Source organism: Primulina tabacum, chromosome 7 (assembly GCF_025594145.1).
Source record: "Primulina tabacum isolate GXHZ01 chromosome 7, ASM2559414v2, whole genome shotgun sequence".
Classification (NCBI taxonomy): Eukaryota; Viridiplantae; Streptophyta; class Magnoliopsida; order Lamiales; family Gesneriaceae; genus Primulina; species Primulina tabacum.
This window is the reverse complement of record NC_134556.1, coordinates 40,724,374-40,741,878: the sequence shown is the minus strand read 5'-3', so window position 1 is coordinate 40,741,878 and position 17,505 is coordinate 40,724,374. Positions and strand designations below refer to the sequence as shown.

General features: G+C 34.8%; 3 protein-coding genes and 1 long non-coding RNA gene across 33 annotated transcripts; 1 reads left to right on the top strand and 3 right to left on the bottom strand.

Moving 5' to 3' along the window:
• Positions 1 to 1,496: 1,496 nt before the first annotated feature.
• On the bottom strand, positions 1,497 to 4,343 carry LOC142552133 (BTB/POZ domain-containing protein At3g05675-like). The gene is made up of 2 exons (XM_075661768.1): positions 4,117 to 4,343; positions 1,497 to 3,434 (listed from the first exon to the last, which is right to left on the bottom strand). The coding sequence occupies exon 2, from the start codon at positions 3,328 to 3,330 to the stop codon at positions 2,047 to 2,049; it is 1,284 nt and encodes a 427-aa protein (XP_075517883.1). The 5' UTR covers positions 3,331 to 3,434; positions 4,117 to 4,343; the 3' UTR covers positions 1,497 to 2,046.
• Positions 4,344 to 4,979: 636 nt separating this feature from the next.
• On the bottom strand, positions 4,980 to 9,432 carry LOC142552134 (putative trehalase). Of its 29 annotated transcripts, none has more exons than XR_012821696.1 (7): positions 7,979 to 8,428; positions 7,778 to 7,894; positions 7,266 to 7,439; positions 7,063 to 7,125; positions 6,197 to 6,848; positions 5,554 to 5,642; positions 4,980 to 5,434 (listed from the first exon to the last, which is right to left on the bottom strand). XR_012821696.1 is itself a non-coding variant. In XM_075661775.1 (7 exons), exons 4-7 carry the CDS (start codon positions 7,784 to 7,786, stop codon positions 6,828 to 6,830), a joined length of 267 nt encoding a protein of 88 aa, XP_075517890.1. In that variant the 5' UTR covers positions 7,787 to 7,894; positions 7,979 to 8,091; positions 8,182 to 8,297; positions 9,321 to 9,432; the 3' UTR covers positions 4,980 to 6,827. The 29 variants fall into 29 exon arrangements, 7 of the variants coding, with proteins under 7 accessions (XP_075517890.1, XP_075517886.1, XP_075517887.1 ...); XR_012821698.1 differs by having other exon boundaries at positions 4,980 to 5,407; XR_012821692.1 differs by having other exon boundaries at positions 4,980 to 5,642; positions 6,197 to 6,318; positions 6,479 to 6,848.
• A 2,136-nt stretch (positions 9,433 to 11,568) lies between these two features.
• Positions 11,569 to 12,419, top strand: LOC142552130 (uncharacterized). Of its 2 annotated transcripts, none has more exons than XR_012821686.1 (3): positions 11,569 to 11,801; positions 11,916 to 11,968; positions 12,176 to 12,419. It is a non-coding gene; the product is annotated as an uncharacterized LOC142552130 (long non-coding RNA). The 2 variants fall into 2 exon arrangements; XR_012821685.1 differs by having other exon boundaries at positions 12,173 to 12,419.
• A 624-nt stretch (positions 12,420 to 13,043) lies between these two features.
• LOC142552128 (plastoglobulin-1, chloroplastic-like) lies at positions 13,044 to 17,424 on the bottom strand. The gene is made up of 3 exons (XM_075661766.1): positions 16,790 to 17,424; positions 13,939 to 14,134; positions 13,044 to 13,590 (listed from the first exon to the last, which is right to left on the bottom strand). The coding sequence occupies exons 1-3, from the start codon at positions 17,350 to 17,352 to the stop codon at positions 13,282 to 13,284; spliced, it is 1,068 nt and encodes a 355-aa protein (XP_075517881.1). The 5' UTR covers positions 17,353 to 17,424; the 3' UTR covers positions 13,044 to 13,281.
• Between the last annotated feature and the right edge of the window lie 81 nt (positions 17,425 to 17,505).

The window sequence follows — 17,505 nt, the reverse complement described above, 5'->3', positions numbered from 1 at the left end:
AAAAATTAAGAAATAAACAAACTAACATAAGCCGTTAACCGGAGTTTCGATGTCTGTTTTGTACTTTTATTGAGCTCGGACAGATATAGCCTTCCTCCACATTTTCTTTTTATTTTTTTACTTTATATTTAAGTTTTTTTTTTTCAACAAAATGAACCTTGCTCATTTGCCTCCCAAAGCTTTATCCAACATTCCTATCTTTATCTGTGTCACGCCCCGAAACTCGGGATTTGACACCGGCAGTCGTTTAACAATCACACAATTGAAACAAACAGCCTCGTAGCATAGTATAAACCGAAATACCAGTTTATTAATCATAATCTCAAAAAAACAAAGTCTTTACAACTGAAATAACTAATGGAATAAATGCGGAAACGTTTTTACATAAAACTTAAGTACCAAAATTCAGAAACCTCTTTACCAGCAACTCTCGATATTAAAACAATTCACCAGCCCCAAAATTGTTCCGATTCTTCTTCTTCAATTTGCTCTTCGGATTTATCTGGGAAGGTTGTAAGGGGTGAGTATTTTGAGAAATACTCAGCAAGTGAGGGCCGTTCGAGTACAACAAAACAACATGCAATTTCGAAATATACATACCATGCAAACATAATTCTTATCACGTGCGCATCATTAACCCGACACTGAGATTCATCTACTTTCAATGGTTTACTGATATCAGTCCCTAATTTTTACTCCTCTAAGGGGACGAGGCCGTATAGCGGTTATCTCCCCCACCGCGTAAGGGTACGTATGGTTGGGATTCCCACCCATATCAAGTTGAATTCTCACAGTATCAAAACATTTATTCATGCAAAATATCGTAACCAGAAGGGTGTAGAAGAAGAATTGTACTCGCCCGAATTTTTATAAAACCGAAAATATATGCATCGAAATTCAATAATTTAAAACAAGCCCACTTACCTTAAATTCTTGATGAAAAACGTAAAAAGGCTAGGGTTCTTCGAAATTCCTACTTCACTGGTTGGACGGCGGCAGGGCTTCGCTGCGCTCGAAAATTCCTAAGGAGACTAGAGCACAAATTTTCGAAAATTTGGTGTGATATGTGGTGTGATTTTCGAGTCTACATGGCCCTCCTATTTATAGGGGTTGACTGCTATCGTAATCGAGTGATATCGCGTTTGAATCTGAATCAAATCTTTATCGAGAATCGTGATCTATCCGTGATATAAATTCGAACTCTAAATCTTTTATCTCTCAATTTTCGAAATTCTCAAATATATACACTGTAAATTTCGAATTCTATGGATTTTATTATCCTTTGCCTGATTTTTATCCCGGTATCTCCATATCAACTCAAATCTTAGGCATTTATCTGCGAAATTTCAAATAATAATATACACGATATTATTATTCACTCAATCTTGGTAAAATCTTACAAATCTCAAATCCTCAAATGAGATAAATCCTGGTATCCAAAATATACTATCGTGATAAAACTTAAATGATAAAACTTAAAATTCTTGGATTTTACACTCTGACATCTTGGTCCATGAATCCATGGTTGCAACACACACCCAATGCCCGTTACCCCATTGCACCACCATCCATGGCCTGCTCGATGGCTGAGCACTCAGGTGTCGCACCAGTCACCACCCTTCACTAATCACCACTGACTCGACAGCTGAGTAACTCCTTCCCCTCTCATTCTTTGGCATGTTTTCCATTTTATCCATCATGTTCACTTCTACAGATTTTCTTGTTTCGGAAAATTCAATCTCAAAAACCTCGAGCAAACTCTTATCCTGGTAGGATATTTGCTGTATTTACTAAACACAAGCACGCTGGGGTTCTACTACGTTTTCGGTGCCTCTGTTTTTGTCACCATAGCCAAGGAGATTATCTTTTCGTTTGTGTACAGGGAGGGCAGAAGAATGGGTTTGACATGGATAAAAATGTCTACTATATAGATAAAAAAATAGGCAGATTATGTATAAAACCAAGGTAAAATGGAGGTTGATTAATTAAACACCCCCAGGCTAAGAGATTCATAAAAGTTAAAACTAAACAAAAAACACGAGAAAATCAGAGTGTGACAGCAGCATCCTCAACGCTGTCCAAACCTGCAACTAATCTTCTCTTGGCAGATTTCGTTCTAAAAGACCATACTTCAAAAGCTTCGCTCAGATCAGGATATGTTACATGCTCTGTACTCATCCAATCTGCAAGAATGTCAGCTTGATCATCAGATGGTAGCGCCACAACTAAGGAAACTATTGCCCCTTCAATGCTTTGGCACGTATCTTCGTCCATTTTGTAAGGGAATTCCATATCCTTGGCAATCATTGAATCAAGAATAGGCTTCAGTTTTCTAATGAACGGCAGCCATGATTTGAGCAGCTTCACTCGTCGTGGCGCTGGAAGAATCACATTCCCATAGCCTACCGCATCAAGTACTTTTGACGTCACTTCAATTATCTTAACTTTTAAACGCCACATGATATTTTCGAGTTTCTTGTCTTCGACAACCAACAATACATTATCAGATAAATCAATCCATTTGAAAACAAATTCATCCATAAGCCCCATTTTAGGTAGAATATTGCACATCCATTCAAGATCAGATAAATTCTGCATAATTTTACTCTCAGCTACTGTGCATGTGACGTCGAATTTCATAACCGAGGATAGTTCTCTTTCAAACAAAGAAAATGTATTTGACAGGCCAATTGTTGCCTCCCTTTTTACCTCATTATCAGCTGTGACCAACGGCATATCTTCATCATCCCGGAGCATGAAATCAACTTGTTCTTGGGCTGAAATTCTAAGCTCGTCTCCGAAAGGAGGGAAAGGATGGTCAGTAGAGGTAGCAAGGCGAATTGCAGATATTAGAACACCTTTCGAGGCATTTATATTTACGGGTTGGATTCTTGCTAGTATAGGCATGGCCATTGGACCTAATCGTGAAACTACTTTAACAATCTCACCTTCCTCAATATCTTCCCAAGGTAAAGCCTGAATGCAACTGTTGACTACTGCTTCACACTGTAAAGTTTCAGCCACTTGAAGAACGCCAAGAGCAGATTGAACAGAATCCCATGTGTCCAAAACCGAGTATGAAGGAAGATAAAGTAGCTTTAAAAGTTTGACATAGCGATCATAATCAAATTTCGAGCACTCTATCTCAACAGAAGCATGAGAACTTTGGTTCGAAAGTCTATCTGCAAAGTACTTGCTCTTGCTTTTAAGAATAAGTGAATGTGAATAGTAGAGTTCCTGTCTTCCAACCTTATTTCTTAACCTTATAGCAACATCACTCGTACGCTGGTCGTCAAATTTAAGCAAGTTAACCTCTGCTTTTCTATACATCACACTTCTGCTCACCAAACACCATGCTTCGTAAAACTTTAAGCATGCTATTTTTAATTTTAATGAGCCGGACGAAGGATAGATCAATAGGCATTAATTATACCCTGCAAGATAAATATACATCAATTACTACTGCAAAGTCGAACAGGATGCAAATAGCACCTTATGTAAAAGTCAAGCTCAAGCACGCAGAAGAACACATGCACATGAACTGCATTATATTAACATTTACCAGCACAGTTATTTTACAATATATCTCCCCACAACAAAAATTTCTGTTGAAGATTCAAACCAAAATAAGCAAAGCACCATTGCCCATGTCAACAACAAAATAAATTCAAACACATAATGGACTATTAAACAACTGAAATGAAAAGACCAGGAAAGTTACTAATACCACTAACGATAAATTTTTTAATCGAAATGAAAATTTCGCTCGGTGGAGCAAGACATGGCATACATATTTCAGAAGTAAATCATGAATCATGCCTATGGTATGGTCCCTCGTATTCATTATCAACCAAATTTCCAGCGAAAAAAACATATGCTAATGCTTTTAATCGGAATCATAAAAGCATAAAGTTCATAAGCCATAGCTGGGTCATTATAGAGCACGGCTAACTAATAAAACAGGCTCCGAAAATAGAGAAAAATCGAAATTAAATATGCATCCGCAGCTCAAGATGATAAATTTAACAGCGATTAAAAGACTAAAAGGGGAACGAACATTCACAATTTTTCGTAACACATCAAATTCTCACAAAACAAGAACTGAAAGGCACTCACAATTAAACGTCGCCCAAATTCATCATCAATTGAGTTATAAAAAAAACACATCAAACACACCGCAAGACTTGATTTTGATGTAATGGGACCTTTTCGTGGAACTTGAATCGAAATGGGTTCGAGTTGAGTGATAATGCAGAGAAAGGAGCGAAGTGGGATTAGCTTGTCGCCGTCCGTTCAAGTGGTGCCGTCTGCCAAGCTAATATTTTATATTTATAGTCATCCATTTGGTGAGGATCCAAGAAAGGAAATCAATTGTCTGATTGCTATTCGGATGGACACCCTATTCTTTTTTTCTTTACCTTTACTTTATCTATTTATAAAATTATTATAACTACAAAATAAAAAATATAATAACAATCACATACTGCATGGAAAATAAAATTTAAATGAATGAGGTTAATATTTAAGCTAGAGAAGAATAGACAAATTCAAAAATACTATTGATTATTTTCTTTTAAAAAAATTAATAAATTAATATATAATGTTTACAGAGTTTTACTCTTGTTGAGGATGATTTAAAAGACATTAATTTTTCGGAATTTTTTTTCAAAAATGTTAACCGATGCCTAAGAGATCGATTTCCAAAAAAAAAAAAAAAAAAAAAAGAGGAGATAAAAAAGTCCTGGTTTTTTTTTCCCTTTTAACTTTTGATTTTTTTTAAAGATTGAATTCAATGAATTTGGAGAGGTGTTGGCTTAACTCATTTCCTTGGCATGTGATGTTTGAATTTTGATGAGTCCAACGCCAATTAGGAATAATAATAAAAATAAAAAGAGCCAAAATACATAGAACATGCTGAAAACGATATCCATCCACTTGCACCTTCTTCTTGGATAGGAAGCGGAAGTAAATATTTTTAGTACAGGAGTACTAAAAAAACCTAGTACAAACACTAACAATGAGAAGATTATAGCTTTTCCATATTATTTACATGTAAAACTTTTGAGCTTTTTCGCTCCAAAGTGGCCACAGGTCACCCCAGATTGATCGCCGAGCTTGATGCTGCAAAGTGGGATGCTTCATCTGCGTGATGATAACACGGTCAAAGGAGCCTTCTGGTCCTTTGCCCATTGGTCGAACGTCACACATCCAAGTCGACTAAATTACCCCTTCGAAATGGCACATAAATGATTCTTCCCCACCCACTTCCAAGATCAGCACTAGGCATTTCTCCGTTTTCGTCCTCACCGTATTCTTCCTCTACATCATTATTCTCCACAGATGAATCAATTTCTGACAAATTTGAATCAGATGCAGCGGATTTTTCTTCTGCTTCATACAGATTATTCTGATCTTTTACGGTAAAAAATTGGCTCTAAGGAGCGACAATTCAAAGTTTACTCGGTATTCCTCGAGAGGATAGAAATTGGTATAGAAACAAGCATGAGATCATCACAAGTACTTGAAGTCAAATATAAAAATTGGAACACTCACCAACATCCTTGTCTAGATCTTCAGGTATCCTTTTAACATGCATCTCTTTTAACGTATCAAACTTCACACCATCAAGTGGCCAAGGTTCTCTGCTCGAGATAACCAATTAATTTATCAAATTGACGTAACATTAAAATGAGGAACATGACATACTCATCGAGAGATGGAGGAGAAAATTAAGAATATACTTTTGAGCACATTTACTTGGATAGAAACTAGGAAATGAAACGAAATTAAAATATTGATTCTTAACTAACATAGCATAGATCAAGCTGTTCGTGGCATATTATTGGTTTAAAACAGAGACTGATATTTGATTTATTTTAGAAAATATTCGACAGAGCCAATGCTAGTCATTCCTGCATGCTAAGCCATGTTTTCAGAGCCCAAAGACGAAGCCAATAAAGTTCAATAGACGAACCTTCAACTATCTGACATGCATTAAGATGATTTACAACGGGAATTAGAGATGGCAAAAAGGGCTTATATACAGGTCTAAAGTAGATTACTCATAGTGGAGTCTAATAGCGTCAAAACCCATGAATTGTTCAGAAAATTTTAAATTCACTTGGATAAATTTAGATGCATACAAGGCACCCGAATCTGCATTTTTTGTTTAATTCTTAAATGTCCTAAAATTTACCTCTATCCTCATCCATATGCCAGAGAAGTGACTCTGCAAACATTTTCCAATTGTGACTCAATTTGTTTCATATTGATTGCATAAGTTAAATATTTTGATGCCAAGACGGCTCCAAAATTTGGCTGTGTCAACAAACACATATAAAGGATAGTTTCAAGAAATATGGATGAAAATAGAGATAAAAATACTAAGAAGTAAGAACAAATGAGATATAATCCAAAAAACAACTTAGCAATCACCAAGAAGTACATGCATGCTTAAAAATTGAGTTTAGAACATTACCAGGATATCTCCAGTGAGAACCCAGAGTTGGCGCACAAGAGTAATTCTGTCCTTCACATATGGTATCCCTCCAAGCACTTACGACTTCCCCCAATTTCCCAAAACAGTGAGATGTTAACCACACACACTCACATAATTCATAGAAAAGGAGAAGCAAAAAAAAAAAACTTCTTCCACAAATAATTAACTCATTCCACTCGTACCCAAATAAGGTCTGCCATTATACTTAAATCAATATGAAAAAGGATGAAGAGCGATAAGAATGATACTTAGAGCAATAAAAGATCATGTCGCCTGCCAGACTTGTCAATATGCCTAGCCAACAACTGGATGTTATCAAAGCTATGGATCAGGGGCAAATTTTGTAGTCCTACGATTTTACCAATATGAAAATCAGAATCACCCAGTGATACTCAAATTTCATATTATAAAGATTCAGTACAATGGAAAAAAGAGCATCTTTGAAAATAATTGTAGAATCATAGTACGACCTCATGTATAAGATATCAATCATAAGGTAAATTTAGGTAACTCTACAACCCTACAAATACGGAGACTACTCAAATAATGCTTTAAAAAAGTACCTTATGGATAAAATATTCCCTTACATTTTCCTGCCCATTCCCCAAGATTAAGATGCAATTTTCCTGTGTGTTTGAAAACAGTCTTTTAAGGTAGTAGTAAATAAAGAATCATAAAAACTACCTTAAACCTCCATTAATTCTTTCATTGAAAATTGTTTTTTTTTTGTCAAAACAAGGAAATATTCAAATCAAAGCGATGGTACCTTTGATTCTATGTGCATCGAATCACTCAGCCAATAATCGAGCCATTGTCCCATTTCTGCATTCCACAAAATTGAATTTATAGTCTTTTTTCTAGCCTCAGCTGCGTCTCTAAAGCGTGCAGCTGTTCTAGAATTCCCAGCAATATGCGCCATATATGATATGTCAAGTTCCATCTAAGGTGAAACGGCATAAATTAAGCCATATCAGAAGAAAATTAAAAGTTGCTGAATGAGGTGATAAGAACAGATTCTTTTCTAAATCTTCACTTGAGAATGAATGCATTCAAATCCACTGGTATGACTGATGTTGTGGCTAATATTGTAAGATCAAATTCATTCCTCAAAAACGACGCTCAGTCAAAGATACCATAGGATGAAATCACGTGGCGTATATTTTTAAATTTTCTAGATATATAACCTTATACAAGAAATATATACACAAAGGGCCACGTAAAAGATTATTTTTTCGAAAATTCTCCTTGCTATTATTCAAACACAAACTAAACATTCACCTCATCCATCTAGTGCTAATGTCCCAACCAGATTCTACAGCTGATGCCAATAGCCAATTCATGCTAAAGTCGTGTTCTCTCACAACTATTTAAAAGCTTGGAAGCCGTTTCCCTGTCCTGAAGTGTAAAATTTTATTTCTCAACCAATTCTTTCATATTGTGAAATTGAAATTTCGAAAAGTAAAAACAAAAGATAGATACGTTTTTACAACGGTTGATTACTCTGGCCTTGGTTGATCCCACATTGCATAATAAGGACACGATGTGTGGCTTGAACCTTCTGCATCTTGTATCATCACCTTATGCATCCCTTCCTACGATACCAAAATAAGAGCCAAACTCGAAAAATACGATACATGCAACAACATACAATTTATACAAGAGATTAAGCTTTCATCAATTACCCGAATTCCAAAACTTGTGTTCCTTGAGCAAATCCATAAGGGATTTTGCAACCAACTCATAATCACATGTCCGATTGTACATATTCATAACCATGGAACTCATGAGAGGAGGTTGGCTGCAGACATGAGAAAAGCCTTATATAGGTAGAAATGTAACAAAAGAGGTGATCATATTTAATGATTAATAAAATATATTTTTTCGATGATCAATAACATATATACCTCCTATTAGTGTTATAGGCCCTTGGGCCATTCGGAACATAGCCGTATTCATAGATAAGTGAAATAAGATTACAAAAATTCCTCTTGCTGTATCATACACTCTACTCGCTAACAACCCTCTGCATCATCACACCATTAAACAAAATATATTATCAATCAGATTCAACTAAATAAAAAGAAACCAAAATTTGTAAATATATATAATTAATGCACAAGCTCCTCAGTTGTCCCTTCAACTCCACCTACAGCACTACCACTATACATGGTTGAGCAGTTCGGAAATTGGAACGATGCGTAAATTGCTAATATCATCATCGGAGCTTCGAATTACGAAACTAAGCAAGGCGTACCAAAATACAAAGCGGAGTATGAACAAGCACAGAAGTTTGAAATTAAACGCACAGAAGCACAGAAGTTTGGACATTTCGCTAGCACCGAATTGTACCATTGGGTTATCACAATTAAATGCATCTCCTACATATATTTGATGATCAAATACTAATTTTTTTACCACGAGGTGTATCTCAACCTGATAATCACATAATCAGCCTTCACAAATCATATGTAACAAAATCAAACGGCGCTCAAAAGAAAGAAATCATGGGAAGTAGGCAGCTGTAGCTGAAAAGACAACACTTGAAAGAGGGCCCCCAAACCAGCTGAGTTCAAATTCAAGTTTAAACTCAATTCGAAGCTTAAATAAACTAGTATTTCCATTCGATCTTGGCCAGATATAATCGAGCGCAAGTTCATCAGGTACAAACTATGCCTCATTTACAAATTTAAAGCTCAAAATCCGAGCATGAAAAGTTTTCTTCTTTCGATACCCATTCATGTTCAAATAACTGAATCAAGCAAACAAATACAGCAAAATAATCCACATAATACAAGGTTTCGGCATCTTCGTGAATGGGTACCTTGCTCTTCCAAAAAAATACGAGCATCAAGAGTACAGTACAGGCAAAGAATTATCGGTGTTGGGAGAGGAGAATGCGTTCAGTTTCTGAAGAGATCTGGGGTCAGATAGAGTCATAGAGATGAAAAGCGAGGGCAAAAAAGTCAATAATATAAAATTAGAGGAGCCGGGACAAAATTGGAAATTTCTTTTTTTTTTTTGGATTTTGCCATTGAATACTCTGATGATGGTTATTATATTATTAATACAATTTTCTATGTCAAATATTTGTGTAAGACGATCTCACGGATCGTATTTTGTGAGACAGATCTCTTATTTGAGTAATCCATGAAAAAGTATTATTTTTTATGCTAAGAGTATTAATTTTTATTGTGAATATCAGTATAATTGACCCGTTTCACAGATAAAAATTCGTGAGACCGTCTCACAAGAAACTTACTCATTTTGTATTTGTTAAGAATTGTGCAATATTATTGTTCTTATTTATTTTATATTATTTTTTAGCTATTAAAAGTGAAGAACATGCATGCAATATTTTGCATACATATTTGGAATTTGAAATGAGATGTATCTCATGGTAAATGAAATTTTGAATGAATGGTTTATTTATTTATTGTTATTTACTAGCTACGCATTTTGTTGGGATGATGATGAAAAAATAAATACAATTTAGAGTGTTGTGACATATTCATCAATTCTTACATTTATCTCTAATATAAACAACTTACCCCGTAAAAATCAAACGACATCGTATAGTAAAAAAAACACACCTCTTTCAAGTGAAATATTTCTTTTTCTTTTTACTAAATTGTCATATTTGTACTTTCAAGTTCAACAACAAAAAGTAAAATTCAACATGTCTCATTATTCATTCACATTTTTTTTTGGTTTAGAATTTAACAATATTAATGTTATTATTTGTAATTATTTTTATATTATATAGTTATTCAGATATTAAAATAAAATATCACAAATCCAAGTTCTTTTATCTACGGTTTGAAATTTAAAATGTTTTATAGTTAGACTTCATGAATTTTAGATAATAATTTATTGTACATGAATAACATATGCTCTAGTATTTGAAAAGAACAAAGAATGAAATATATGGTAGATAAAATAATTATTCAAAAACTCACATATTTCATATTATAATAAATTTTGAGGTTTTAAATCATTTTATACCTATTACAAATAATAATAATAGTTTTTAATGTATTAATAAATTAACAAACAAAATTAATAGTATTATAATTTACGAAATTGAATTCAAAAACTCCCATATTTCATATTATAATAAAGTTTGCTGGCTACAACATACATTAGCTCGTGATTTATGCAATTATGTGTCAAAGATAATAAACAGGACGTTCCATTGTTTTTTTTTTTTTAAAAAAGAACTCACGAACCAAAATAAATTCAAAGTAGGCATCTTGTTTCAAATCCATTTAAGCAAAAACCTGTGTGAGACGGTATCACGGCTCGTATTTTGTGAGACAAATCTCTTATATAAGAGTATTACTTTTTATTGTGAATATCGGTAGGGTTGATTCGTCTCACAGTTACTCACAAGAGAGCTACTCATCCATTTTTATGTCCAAGTGGGAATTAAGGCGTACTACTGTGAAACCTGCCCAAATCGTTATCCCCAAGTTTGCTGATGCGACATCCACAGTTTCATTCACTCGTGAATGGTCTGTTATCTGTATGAACAAACGACATATATATAGTGGAAACAACTTTTAGATAATAGATCTTCATGTGCCTCCTCCATCCAAAGTGCTTTCTTTCTGTCCAATCACTGAGAATTGAAAATACAGTCAAACCACATCATGCATGCCAGAGATGGTTGAAATTCAAGCCCTCTTTTTATCTTACAATTATGTACGTATCTGATAAAACTACACTTTGGAGGTGATACAGGAATTAAATTTGGACAAAGGACATTGACCTACTTCATTTGACGTACGCATGAGATCCTGATTTAGAATCAAAGCATAATATATATCCACCAACTATGATCATCGACAGTGTAATATCTATCAATGAGTTTGATGATATATATGAATGTTTTTTCGGCGGTGATTGTGCCAAAAGTACTGATATTGTATGAACAAAGTAGATGGTTTTGACATGATTTTGGCGTAATCCCAACCACATGGATAATATCTAATCATAATTATTATTATTTACAAAAACGTGTATATCTAAGTTTTTTGTACTCTATATAGCATGGCATAGTTGACTTTGAGAGTGAAAAAAACATAGTGGGAATTTGGTTTCATAAACTTATTCAACCAGGCTTTTGAGTGATAATATGCATAATGGCTTTTTACAACTTCAAGTATAAAAAAGCAGACAGGCGCCCATTTCGCACAAATGTTACTTTTGCACGTCTAAATTAATTGTAGAAATCCTCAAAACATGAAGATTTTTCTTCTCGTATTTCTCCTAATATTGGCATCTTCTTGTGTTTCATCTTTAGGTTGAGAGAACTCTTCCAAATCTCATTGGTGCTTTTTGTAATGATTTGAGAATTAACAAAATTTTCGATCCATGATGACTACTAAAAGAACCATGTTTGTTATCTGTTAAACAGGCCAGGAATATGAACTCGAAGACAGAGAAAGGTTCCCTAATCTTCATCACAAGGTATGTAATGTAACATAAACACACACTCCTATACATACATACACACACACACACATATATATATATATATATATATCATGGTATATGTTTTTACATAATTTATGCAACAAATATATTCCATGCAAGCTTTAGTTTTTTAAGAAGTAATTAATTGTTACTTCACACGCATTACGCACGTTCATGGTGGATTTTGTGGGAAGCCAGCAGGTGATAAGAGAGCTGATTGCAATGTTGGATTACTGTGAAGGGGGGGCAAACACCGCCCACGATCCCGGCAAAGGCAAACATTGTTAATACATAACTACTGGTGCTTCATGAACAAGTAATATGTAACTGTGTGTAATGGGAGAAAATATTTTATGGTAATAATAAAATAGAGCTAGAGTTGTGGAAACATATCGAGTGTATTGTTCCATTAATATGTTGTGATATATGCCACAAATTAAATTAATCCCAACATGCATGATATGAACTTGAATTAATAAAATTCCGAAGGTACAAGAAACAACAAATGCTGCAAACTCAAAAAAGAAGAAGGGTATTTTGCCTTTGTATAGGATTCTAAGGACCGTGAAAAGTTGGAACATTTCCAACGTTATGCAGATCATTCATTATGTGAGGTTTACTTTGCATTTCCAAATTGTTGATTAAAGGGCTTCAAGAGTTGGGGATAACGCTTACATATAAAACTTATTTCTATGCATAGCTAACCATCAAACTTCGCGCGAATCAGTTGTCGTTCTTCGTCTTAGTATGTGACCCTTTTAGCATGCTGTTCGAATTGAAGTTTGATTAATATTATGATACGTGAAACATATCATGTAGATTTAAGAGACAAGTTGTGACTTAAAAGTTCATATTCTTTTGAATATTTAAATGGTTCCACCCATCTTTTAGGGTCACCATTTGACTCTTGCACAAGCGTATAGCAAAGTGCAGTTGTACATGCGTTAACATCGGCTTCTTGTTGTAAAATAACTATTAAACGGTAATTTTTGAAGTCGTGTTTTGTCTCTATACCAACTGTAACAAAGAAATAATTATTCTGAATTAACTTTTTTTAACTACACCTCTATTAAGTCCAAACTTTTTACCAGTGATTAGCAAAAGTTTAGCTCTTCTTTGTTTACAAGGCATGTTTTTCTGTTGAGCAGTAGTACCAGAGCATACACTGAATAGGCAAACTCCGCCTAGCATAAACAAATGTTGGAATCCCACCCCTCATTTAGCAATGTCTCGTCGAGAAGGATATACCATATAAATTATATACAACAGCCACTCGTCACAAAGATCATGTAAAAGGTACCTAGCTATCAATCTAGAAGTGGGCTCCCTTCCTTCACTAGAACAAAAAGGCCACCATCTCCACGAGAAATCCGGAGATCTTTGTCAAGGTATGTCGTCAGAAGCCATGATTTTGTCTGCCCACCACGAATTGGAATCCTAAGCGGAGACTGACCAGAAATAGCTCGTGCTATGCCTGCCACTGAATTTTGAAGTGGATTGAGAAGTTGCTGCACGGATGACAGGTTTATGTTTTGACCAAAAATGTTTATGTTCTCCGGAAGATCTACGCTGGACTTGATTTCTGGAGGATTAAATGACCCTTCCTTAAATTCAACCTGCAAAACTTTGCCTGACTGAATATACATAAAGCAGATTTTTCAATCGCTTCATAATCACACTATTGAGTTACCTAACCCACGGCGAACTTTTGACGTATAATACTCGAACAAAATTAGGAAGAGAGCGCTATCATATTTAAGTAAAGTGCCAAACTGTTTATCCACATATCAAATCATTTGGGACTTTTGTCAATCACCATCCATTATGATACAGATTCAAGAACAAATAACAATTCAAAATGTGGCTGTACCAAACAGTTATTTCATAAACCAAGTTCTTTTCCAAAATGGTGATCCTGTTGTGTCGTGTAATAGAACACGGTGTAGAGTATTAGAATGTTCTACCTGTATCCTTGATGGGCTTCGGATTTCAAAGGATGCAGAAGCACTAAAAGACAAAGTAGAAGTAGGGGTCGACAATGTGGTACTATTCTCTATGGTAAGGCTACGAGTGTCAATTGATTGACCAATCTTTTCGACTTTCACGAACGGAATACTGCCAGCTGCGAGAAGGGGTAATAGTTCGGAGAACGCTGTGAACCTGGCGCATAACCAAGAAAAAATAATTAGATTTTATCAAACTTGTTAAATCAATCTGCTTCTTTCATATTTACTCAGTATTTAATTCCTGAAGCACAAGCGCAAATGAAATTTTCAAAGCTACGCGCTGAGAAAATATCAATGAAAGAAACATTTCATTTTTTGCAAACTCGGTAAATATTAGATTCAAACAAAATTTAAACATGCTCCAGGCTTCATAATTGTTGGAACATATGGAAACAACTAAAAAGATCATAAAGTAGAGACGGTGATATTTTAATCTTTTTCATTAGTGGCAATACAGGACATGAATGCACAAGCTACAGGAATTACTAAAAAGGCCCATATTGGTGAAAAAGGCCTCATGCCAAATTCGTCAAAGTAACGGTACCCACCTTGTTTAGTTTAAAATAAAAACAAGAAACTTCAGCCACAAATAAAACCAGATTAATTAAACCCATACCACACTAATTATGTGTATGTCTATTTTGAGGCACAGCACAACAGCTCAATGACTATGCATGCTCTGGAACTTCTACGTGGTTTACACAATATCAAGGAGAAAAATTGATTGATTTTTATGCTATAATAATCTGGATGTACTCCAATCTCTTTGGAAAACCACCTCCTTATTCAGCATCTCTCTTGTATAGCACAGGCCACAGTATACATTTCTCTTAATATTTGGGATATTTAAAATTCTAATTCAGATTATTTAAAGCTGAAAGTTTATAGAGATTGATTGATCGAACACCAAATTTTTCGATATCAACTTGGGAATGAGCTAGCTCAGATGTTTTTTAGACATACTAAAACCATTCTGAGCACCTTACAAGCTTTTACTTTGTCATAGATATCATATTTCATTTTTCACTTTTAGATACACTCCCTCTACCTTAAATCAAATGCTCGATCTTCTTTCCATGACATGCGACTAAAGAATGTTTCATTCACAAGAAAGGTTGATTTCTACACAGGTACCTCCTACATAAAGTGATATAATTCCCTACCAACTCACAGTCTAATATTGAGGGTAATAATGTAAAGATATACTAAACCTTCATTTTTTTTCTAAAACCAACAACTTAAAATGATACATTCAAAAGAAAACAAGGGAATATTATTTTAAAATTTAAGTTATAAATATTGTTTTGACCTCTTTAGACCATTCATTTCTTACAAGTTGTCAAGTCAGTACTCTAACTCATTCTTTGTTGCCATTACAGCCTCACTAAGCTTTATGCCCACGGCCACCCCCTTCTCCAACAATTTTTATTTATCCTACATGGAATGAAAAGGTATTGATTGCTAGCACAGTATAAAATAGGAGTCAAAAGAAATACAATTACTTTTTTGCAAACTTTGTAAGTTACGTGCAAATGTATTCGATTGTATCGTATCACATTCAGCCCCCATACCAAAATTCTACGTTTACACAGCCTTGCTCTCCAGTAAGACAAGTCTATGCCAGCAAATTAAACTCAAGCAGATTGTATAGATAACGTAGTTTATACAACATTTGTATCTGTAGAGGAAAAATGGATCAGTTCTCACTTTGACTTAGTTGAATTGTATTTTCTTGAGGAGAAAAGGAAAATTAGGAAATGCATCACTTTTAATCAGTTCAATATTGCATAAACTATGCATCTATGCAATGCAATTATGCAAGTTAAAAATTAATCGAAAAGGTGCTGAACAAATACAAATTCAAACCTCTAAGATTACTTTGCACAGTTTTAACACTGCATACAAATAATTAGAAGTTTCAAATTGCTTCTATTTAATTTTCCAAAATAACTTAGAATTAATATTTTATACTTATCAATTATATTAAAACGATACATATTCTAACCCTTTATAATTTGCAACAAGAATAATCAAATTAAAATAAAAATAAAAATTCCATAACCACAACTCAATTAAGTCATAAACCCATCATAGTAATAAAATAACTTCGGTCCCAATAGTATGAGAATAGAGAGGTTCTTCTGTATTGCTAAGTAAATGTAGGCTTTCTAAAGATGGCACCTGAAAATAGTTCGTCAAGTCAGAATTCGTGCTTACATAAACTCTGGACTCTAGATATTTCCTTACAGCTAGTAAGTATAAAAAAAAGTTATACATGTATTCTAGGTATGAGTGATGTAGTAATATAGAGATGTACATACTATACAATGTATTCCTTCAAAATTACATATCAAATCATGCATCCCTTTTTACTGTAGTTGTGCTTCGCTAGGTCTTGTTCGTTGTTGCGTGTATACATATAGTAATTTTCCTCAACTTTTTGATAAATACCGCTTAAAAAATAAAAATATCACCACGTTCACTCCTAGAGTTAGTGGCTTAAGCATTCCCATCGAATTTGAAAAGAAATTTTTTATTAGGAATTAGAACTGCATAATATGGGAAACAATCCACGGATCTCTATCCATTAATACCATATTCATTCATCGATCATGATCTCATTACATATGCATACTATGTTCACATCTATGTTCACCACCGGGAATCTTCCCATATAGCAATTCAAATAAGCACTAACAAGTGCATAAAAGGCAGCATTGAGCCATTGAAGGGATAAATAACAATTAACAATGTAAACTTTCACGAAATTCAATTTTATTAAAGGAATGGCAACTGAAGAGTAACTCACACTAAAACCCAGTTTCCATCGAGCAACTCCGGGCACTCGACTGGCGATGAATTTGGATTGGCGGTCTCCAACTGTGATACAAGTTCGAGGGTCTCCGCCCGAACTTCGGCAGAGGCCCGAAATCCTAAGTCCGACCCGTAAACCGTATCCACCAAAGCTCGCTTCAGCTCCCGAAGCCTCTCTTCTTCCACCACGTTCCCACCAGCTTCCTCATTCACAACCGGGCTTCCATTACCCGATATAACAGCAGAACCACCCCATTCATCATCATCAATCGGGGGATCCGTACCAATGAGTTTAGACGTGGGTTCGGGCTCAGGACCCGACTTTTCACCCCACTCATCTACAATAGAGGGATTTTCGGGCCCGGAATCTGATGAAATGTCGGGTTTAGAAGATGGATCCGTGGGGTCATTGAAGGAGAAGTTATACGTGGAGCGCGTGGGAAACTTGGATCTGATCTTTGGTGAGAAGAAAATAGAGCTGGGTATCGGTGATTTTACGATGAATTTGGGACATATGTACAGAAAGAGAGATGGATGGGGACTCAGTAGCAGAGACATTGTTTGAGCTTACGGAGAATATATGAAGAAGAAAATGGAAAAGTGCTTTCTTTAGCTCAAACAGCATTTGTGAATCACAAAAGTCGTAAAACTTAAAAGGTTATATTTTATAGTATCACATATTTTTAAAATCTTTTTTCACTTATATGTTTT